At 47.1% G+C, this 8,803-nt stretch overlaps 1 protein-coding gene across 4 annotated transcripts in view; it reads right to left on the minus strand.

Moving 5' to 3' along the window:
• Positions 1 to 8,803, minus strand: part of mcamb (melanoma cell adhesion molecule b) — a 56,978-nt gene continuing 48,175 nt past the window's right edge. For 2 of the 4 annotated variants that reach the window (XM_012841783.3, XM_012841784.3), the window contains 5 exons: positions 6,216 to 6,257; positions 4,652 to 4,696; positions 3,498 to 3,624; positions 3,106 to 3,221; positions 1 to 2,711 (listed from right to left, as the gene is read on the minus strand). In XM_012841783.3, the coding sequence (XP_012697237.1) occupies positions 3,113 to 3,221; positions 3,498 to 3,624; positions 4,652 to 4,696; positions 6,216 to 6,257 (323 nt within the window). In that variant the 3' untranslated portion in view covers positions 1 to 2,711; positions 3,106 to 3,112. The remainder of the gene's footprint in view (positions 2,712 to 3,105; positions 3,222 to 3,497; positions 3,625 to 4,651; positions 4,697 to 6,215; positions 6,258 to 8,803) is intronic. The other 2 variants (XM_031583833.2, XM_012841785.3) reach the window with 2 other exon arrangements.

Below are 8,803 nucleotides of genomic sequence, written 5' to 3' on the forward strand. Positions count from 1 at the left end.
CACATTCCTGAACTTGTTTATTTTTCATTTTTATATTTTATTTTCATTAAAGGCACAGAAGTAGAGCATTTTAAGAAGCAAGTAAAAGAGGAAGCCTCAAACACAAACCCTCATTGACATAACATAAAAATACAGTATAGAAATCAGTAGAAGAGTATACAAATCTGTGGACTGGATATACTTGGAAAACCCAAGGAAACACACGCTTCAGTCTCTGTTCAGTCAGTCCAACTCTGCTCTGGGCTCCTTGGCACTGTGACCTTCGACCTTCGACCTTCGACCTTCAGTCTTTATCAGCGTGAACACCGTCCCTACGTGGCCTTTCAGAGCTTTGGGATTAATGGATGGTGATGCATAAACTGACTGGATTCATTCTACTTCCTAAACTTAAAAATAGAATTTCTGTCTTGCTATCTTTGAGCTGTACATGCTTTTACAACAAGTAAACTGTCCGATTGCAGTGTTGTGTACAGGTGCAAATAATGTGCATTTGTGCTTTGAACGGCAGTCTGACAGTGACTGACAGACTAAAACAAACATGGCTTCTGGATGATGCTACTGCCAAGCTGTATCTTACACCTTTAAAAATCGACTTCACTGTTCACAGATTCCAGATTCAGATGCAACTGACTGGATTCACTGACACTGACACAGAATACTGGTCAGAAGCAGGTTTGGGTCTTTAGGTGACTAGGCTAGTTGCCTGAATTAAAATGCAGAATAGTACATAGTCAGGTTGAAATTTACATAAGGCTTAATGCTTAAGCTTGCTTAAGGCCAAAAAGTAAAATAATTTTGTTATAAAACTAAAGAACAAAAATAGTGCATCACAAAGACAGCAGGTAATAAAATGACAGAAACAAAACACTGAACAAAAAAACTAAGAAATTGAAATATGCCTATATGACATTTCTCTCTGTCACCACTAGATGGCACATGAGCCTTAAAACTCAAGAGTTTGGTCTGTCATGGTTTTCTCTTGTGTAATGGGGGTGAACATGATTTAAGGGATGTCACAGTAGAGACAAGACTTTAACAAAAAATAGATTACTTTTTTTTAAATATGGAACAGTGTATGAAACCAAGGGGGTGTGAACAGTGTGTTTCTGATTGTTTTTTTTAACGTACGATAAATAATCCGAAATATTCAGTGCACAGACTCCAATGAGGCAGAAGTGAAACTAGGGAACGATTCAGAAAGATAAATCTATTCTGAAGAAAGATAAATCTATTCTGAATCTCAGAATAGCAAGATTGTCAGATGTACACAGTATGCTGTAGAGGTTTTTGTAAAAGAAAAAGAAGTTCTAAAAGTGACAGGAAATCCCACTTTTTTCCACCAAATGCTGCCCACGGCGTTCACAGTTTCTCATCAGATTCATCTCTTTGAATTGTGCCCTTAAAAACTGGAACTAACCCAGGCAGATCCGGACACCTAATGTCCCCACATTCAACGCTAGTTGGGTGGCAAAGCTGCCTCGGTTAGTGTCGTCCTTCATCATAAAAGTAAAGAGATTACACAGCAGGAGGCGACACAAAGACCCAGAACACACTCAACTACATATACTTACAAAAAAATGCAAAACAAAAAGAAGGAACCTAAACATGGACCTGTGATCGTTATACTTCACAAATGTTCTTCATCTATTTTAAATATCTAAACCCAGACAGCTGACTCTGGTACAGATCTGGCCCTGATCTAGACCTAATCTAGACCTGATCTAGACCTGATGTAGACCTGATCTAGACCTGATCTAGTCCTGATCTAGTCCTGATCTAGACCTGATCTAGACCTGATCTAGTCCTGATGTAGACCTGATCTAGACCTGATCTAGACCTAATCTAGACCTAATCTAGACCTAATCTAGTCCTGATGTAGACCTGATCTAGACCTGATCTAGTCCTGATGTAGACCTGATCTAGACCTGTTCTAGACCTGATGTAGACCTGATCTAGACCTGATCTAGACCTGATCTAGTCCTGATGTAGACCTGATGTAGACCTGATCTAGACCTAATCTACACCTGATCTACACCTGATCTAGACCTGATCTAGACCTGGATCAGGCCTAGGTCGGCACCATATGTGGGTCAAATCTGTCCCGAAGTCACCTGGTCTCCAGGAATATATACAGTAGATAATATATACATGATAAAGTAGCATACACAACCAGGAGCCACTGATTGCATAAGTGCTCTACCGGGCCAATTGGATTCCGCTAAACTCTACAACACTCGCAGAACACGTCTCCATGGTGACATGACATGAGGAGACAGCAGGGTTCTACCTGGATCAGGAGGACAGAGGAGAAGGGCTGGGGGGGGGGGGGGGGGTTGTAAGAGAAGTGTAGCAGAGGACGGGTATGACCGGCAGGATAGATCACAGGCTGACAGGTGGGTGGTTGTGGATCTAGTGTGTAGCTGTATCTAGGTCTGTATAAGCTGCGTTTGGTGGCTGTATGTAGGGCTGTACAAGGGAGATTAGCTGAGTTTTATGGCTGTATCTAGGGGTGTATAGGGGTATCTGTATTTTTGTTTGGGGGGGGGGGGTGCGTGGAGCCAGGGGGGTGCAGAGGGGTTGTTGCCGTGTTCGGGTCAGACCCTGAGTGACATCTGGGCGGGGGGTTGAAGCAGACTGTCACTGCTGCTGCTGTTGCTGTTCTCAGATCAGTGCAGCGCAGGCACAGCCGCATGTCCATAGACTTCACTCCACTTTAGAGGAGAGAGAGAACACAAAATCAACACAGGACACAAGTATCACAACAAAAAATGTCACCTCATACCTTACCTATACCTTACCTATACCTTACTAGGGTGCAGTAGAGTGCTGAGAATCTACCTAACCTACTTATACATGCGCCTTTTCATTGAAACATTTAGTGACACAAATATATATACTACGGACATTATACTCTGTTCTAAGGTAAGAACCAGAATCTAACCAGAGGCAAAACGTGATTGGGTTACTGGGAAAAAGCTTAGTGTTGTAAACGTAATCTGATCTGATTCATGGGCCGTGGTGGCCAGACGGGGCAGTGGAAATGCTTCAGGCATCTCTGTGATCTTGTTTGTGGATTGGTTGCCGTGTGACTGTTTCCTTAGTTACCTGGTCACTAGGGGGCTTTTTTGTCCCCGTTGACTCCCTGTAAAAGAACCGCCTCATCAGACTTATCAGTCTTCATCTCCATGACGATGGCATCCTTATTGGACTTCTCTTTTGTACTGTGAAGAATAGAATATTTGCACCTAATTATTAATCACCTGCACAAGTTACCTTAATCAAGAACAATCAACAACTAGCTGAGTGCAAGATGCTTCTATTGCACACTGTAAAATGATGTAGATTAAATGAGTATAGCTATAATTCATGTCAGTAATCGTTAACACAATTATAATATACCGTAGCAATTCATAATAACAGCACTATTCATTATAACACCATGTGCTGTGCAATGATCCCTTTAACCCCTAGATCTAACATTCCTAAAAAGGACATACAGATCCTGCTTCCCGGAACGCCCGCAGGGAATCTTGCCCTTCTTATACAGGAAGTAGAGGACACTTCCCAGGATGGCCAGCAGGAGGACGCAGACGATGAGGACCGCAATGATCACACCACTGCCCTCTGGTGGACGACAAGAAAAAAACACAGTAACAGGTGAGGAAGGGAGGAGAAGCAGAGGAAACCACGGTGACGGGGAGGAAGTGAAGCTCCTGGCGACTGGAAGCCCGTGCAGAAACAAGATGCAGTGTGGGGAGGAGCGCCCATGCAGTTTATCATCTCTGAGCTGCTGCAGAGCGCCCATGCAGTTTATCATCTCTGAGCTGCTGCAGCCATACTAATCAAACACCCTACTCAGAAATCATAAAGCGCTGCTGGTGGAAGAGTAGGGGTGGAGAGGAGAGGAAGAATGCATAAAGCCTTTGCTCTGTGGGGAAAGAAGGTGAGTCTGCGTGGTGTGGCGTGGCGTGGCGTGGCGTGGCGTGGTGTGGCGTGGTCTGGCGTGGTGTGGCATGGCGTGGCGTGGTCTAGTCTTGTGTGGTGTGGTGTGGTGTGGGGTGGTGTGGCGCGGTGTGGTGTGGTCTAGTCTTGTGTGGTGTGGTGTGGCGTGGCGTGGTGTGGCGTGGTGTGGTGTGGTGTGGCGTGGCGTGGTGTGGCATGGCTCATAGTGAGGAAGACAGGTCCTTCCCTCCAGCTGATCCGTCCTGAGGAGGAGGAAGAGGCTTCAGGAGAAGAGGCTTCTTCTTCGCATTCAGGACTCAGTGGAGGCAGAGGCAAGCTCACCATCAGACTGGTGTCAAAGCACCCGCACAAATCTGTTTAGCCTAGTAGCCACCACCCCAGACTATCAATACAGGATGCCAAATTATATACGGAGAGTAATATTGTATTGTATTGTATTCTATTATATTGTATTGTCTTATATTAACAGAAGCTAAGATGGCTGTCATTACAGTGCCCAGGCCACAGATCTGATGGCAGTTGCTGATGCCTCCACAGGTCTGAATGCAAAAGGTGACAGGAGGCTGACAGTAGTGCAGTGCAGTGCAGAGCTGAGTGCAGTGCAGTGGAGGGCCCCTGATCGCCATGGGGACCACCGCGCTTACAGGAGAGCGCAGGCCAAGCACAGACACATGACAAGATGACAAACCTTTCTGGACTCTCCTCGGAGGTTTGACTGTTACCGACCCAGACGCTGGAGAACCACAAGCACACGCACAAGCTCATTATATACCTCATTAGTGAGAACCATCCTCTAGAACCAACCTCATTACACACCTCATTAGTGAGAACCATCCTCTAGAACTAACCTCATTATACACCTCATTAGTGAGAACCATCCTCTAGAACTAACCTCATTATACACCTCATTAGTGAGAACCATCCTCTAGTACCTCATTAGTGAGAACCATCCTCTAGAACCTCATTAGTGAGAACCATCCTCTAGAACCAAGCTCAACCCAACCCTCAAGTCTTCCCCTTCTGCCACTTTAGTGGTGTGCAGCTAAAGCCTGATTGGACACTGTGCTTTCAGTGTTTTAATCCCTGAGTGGCCATTGGCTACCTGCCTGCACTGTACCTCACCTGTACGTTGCTTGGGATGGAGAGGTTGGCCAGGCGACACATGTGAATGTACAGCAGATCCAGTGGTGTCATATGATGGGCTGTGCAGACACTGTTCTGCACTCCAGCTCATTAGGTCTGTTCTGTTCTGGGTCGTTTGTTCTGTTTCGTAGTGAGACTCTGACGGAGTCAAACCCATTTTTGTCACGTGCAGTGCCTTGTGTTTGTTACCATCTCTAATCATTTGGTTTGTCTCAGTGAGGGGACGTCCACACGGCTACATGCTCATTTTAAAACTAAACTGTATTAGTGTGGATGGAGCCTTACTGATAGCGGCTCACTCCAGTGGTGTCAGACACACACACACACACACACACACACACACACACACACACACACACACTCACACACACACACACACACACACACACACACACACACAGAGGAGCGGATGCTTCCAGGCAGGGTGTGATTATGAGCCAGTCCCCTGGAGGCCCACTGAGGTAATGGGAATAAACAGCCCTGACCCTGACAGCATCTGGCTGCCGCATCTGGGCCAGAGCTGTGCCGGAACCGGCCCGGAGCTGCCCCGGAGAGAGCAGCTACGTCAGAGCTGACCACCCCCCTCCCATCTGCCTTCTACAGTTTCCTCCGGGTGCAAACTACCCCTCTAAGTGCTTAAAAGCCCTGCTAGGAGTGTCCTGGAGGTAAGTATGCAAACCAGCAGGGAGCTATCTGTTGTTGTTCTGATGTGCTCTGCTCTGTCTGTGTTTACAGACACACACCAACTCAGCAAGATTGTTTGACATTACTTTACTTTCCTGTGTAAAACAATCATTGCAATAATGTGATAAATGTATTAACACTCATTGTGAGAGAGAAAAAATAAAAGGAATTTGACCAAAGGGATTTTCGAGATTTCTAGAACTTTCTAGCTCATATGGCTATGGTTACATCTGTGGTCACTGGTTTGGACCGACTGAACTGAACTATATTATTGGGGACGTACACTCACAGTATATGTGTATGTATCTGGACACCTTGGGCCAAATGACCAACTAGACATCTCAGATAAACTACAGCTGATCTTTTGATGAAGGAGCAAAAAGAAAGCAATATACAGGAGAAATGTAGCATCGAAACACACTTACGCTTGGTACCAGGAACGGCTGTAAGGTTAGTTTCAGGCGCAACTGCAGATTAGAAAAACACAAATGAACTCTTCACATGTGAACCACTGCACATACACACTACACTACACACTGCACATACACACTACACTACACACTGCACATACACAGCATAGGAGTGACACAGGGAGCACAGCTTCTGTTCATTACTATTAACACTGATACACAGAGATGCATGGAGTATGGAGTGTGTGAGAGGGAGTATGGAGTGTGAGAGAGGGAGTATGGAGTGTGAGAGAGGGAGTGTGTGAGAGAGAGGAAGTATGGAGTGTGAGAAAGGGAGTGTGAGAGAGGGAGTATGGAGTGTGAGAGAGAGAGGGAGTATGGTGTGTGAGAGAGAGAGAGAGTATGGTGTGTGAGAGAGAGAGGGAGTATGGTGTGTGAGAGAGAGGGAGTATGGAGTGAGAGAGGGAGTATGGTGTGTGAGAGAGAGAGGGAGTATGGTGTGTGAGAGAGAGAGGGAGTATGGTGTGAGAGAGAGAGAGTATGGTGTGTGAGAGAGAGAGGGAGTATGGCGTGTGAGAGAAAGAGGGAGTATGGCGTGTGTGTGAGAGGGAGTATAGTGTGTGAGAGAGAGAGAGAGTATGGTGTGTGAGAGAGAGAGTATGGTGTGTGAGAGAGAGAGGGAGTATGGTGTGTGAGAGAAAGAGGGGGTATGGTGTGTGAGAGAGAGAGTATGGTGTGTGAGAGAGAGAGGGAGTATAGTGTGTGAGAGAGAGAGTATGGTGTGTGTGAGAGAGAGGGAGAATGGTGTGTGAGAGAGAGTGTGTGAGAGAAGGAGTATGGTGTGTGAGAGAGAGAGTATGGTGTGTGAGAGAGAGGGAGTATGGTGTGTGAGAGAGAGAGGGAGTATAGTGTGTGAGAGAGAGAGTATGGTGTGTGTGAGAGAGAGGGAGAATGGTGTGTGAGAGAGAGAGTGTGTGAGAGAAGGAGTATGGTGTGTGAGAGAGAGAGTATGGTGTGTGAGAGAGAGGGAGTATGGTGTGTGAGAGAGAGGGAGTGTGGTGTGTGAGAGAGAGGGAGTGTGAGAGAGGGAGTATGGAGTATGGTGTGTGAGAGAAAGAGGGAGTATGGCGTGTGTGAGAGAGGGAGTATGAAGTGTGTGAGAGAGAGAGGGAGTATGGTGTGTGTGAGAGAGAGTATGGAGTGTGAGAGAGGGAGTATGGAGTATGGTGTGTGAGAGAAAGAGGGAGTATGGCGTGTGTGAGAGAGGGAGTATGGTGTGTGTGAGGGAGGGAGTATGAAGTGTGTGAGAGAGACAGAGAGTATGGAGTGAGAGAGGGAGTATGGAGTGTGAGAGAGAGATGGATGGAGTATGGTGTGTGAGAGAGAGAGAGAGTATGGAGTGAGAGAGGGAGTATGGTGTGTGAGAGAGAGAGAGAGAGAGTATGGAGTGAGAGAGAGAGAGGGAGTATGGAGTGTGAGAGAGAGAGAGAGTATGGTGTGTGAGAGAGGGAGTATGGTGTGTGTGAGAGAGAGAGAGTATGGAGTGAGAGAGAGAGAGAGTATGGTGTGTGAGAGAGGGAGTATGGTGTGTGTGAGAGAGGGAGCGTGTGAGAGAGAGGGAGGGAGCCTGTGAGAGAGGGATGACTGGGGTTAAATGTGGCTCACAGAATGGAGCTCTTCTTCTTGAGCGTTTTGGTGAGCAGGGCATTGGGTTAGGGAATAGAATGGGTGGGCATGGCGGAGTATGGAGCTGATAGTCCTGCAGTGGGGGTTGCGTAGACTGCAGGTAGCTGGGTTGTGGTGTGGAGCGGGCAGTCGGGGTTAGGTAGACTGTGTGTGTGTGTGTGTGTGTGTGTGTGTGTGTGTGTCGGGGTTAGGTAGACTGTGTGTGTGTGTGTGTGTGTGTGTGTGTGTGTGTGTGTGTGTGTGTGTGTGTGTCGGGTTAGGTAGACTGTGTGTGTGTGTGTGTGTGTGTGTGTGTGTGTGTGTGTGTGGTGTGTGTGTGTGTGTGTGTGTCGGGGTTAGTAGACTGTGGGTGTGTGTGTGTGTGTGTGTGTGTGTGTGTGTGTGTGAATGTGTGTGTGTGTGTGTGTGTGTTGGGGTTAGGTAGACTGTGTGTGTGTGTGTGTGTGTGTGTGTGTGTGTGTGTGTGTGTGTGTGTGTCGGGGTTAGGTAGACTGTCAGAGATGCCATGATGAAGGGGTCAGGGGTCAGAGCAGAGATGCCATGATGAAGGGGTCAGAGGTCAGAGGTCAGAGCAGAGATGCCATGATGAAGGGGTCAGAGGTCACATCACAGCAGAGATACCATGATGAAGGGGTCAGAGGTCACATCACAGCAGAGATGCCATGATGAAGGGGTCAGAGGTCACATCACAGCAGTGATGCCATGAAGGGGTCAGAGGTCAGAGCAGAGATGCCATGATGAAGGGGTCAGAGGTCAGAGCAGAGATGCCATGATGAAGGGGTCAGAGGTCAGAGCAGAGATGCCATGATGAAGGGGTCAGAGCAGAGATGCCATGATGAAGGGGTCAGAGCAGAGATGCCATGATAAAGGGGTCAGAGGTCAGAGCAGAGATGCCATGATGAAGGGGTCAGAGGTCA

Source organism: Clupea harengus, chromosome 17 (genome assembly GCF_900700415.2).
Source record: "Clupea harengus chromosome 17, Ch_v2.0.2, whole genome shotgun sequence".
In the NCBI taxonomy this organism is placed as follows: domain Eukaryota; kingdom Metazoa; phylum Chordata; class Actinopteri; order Clupeiformes; family Clupeidae; genus Clupea; species Clupea harengus.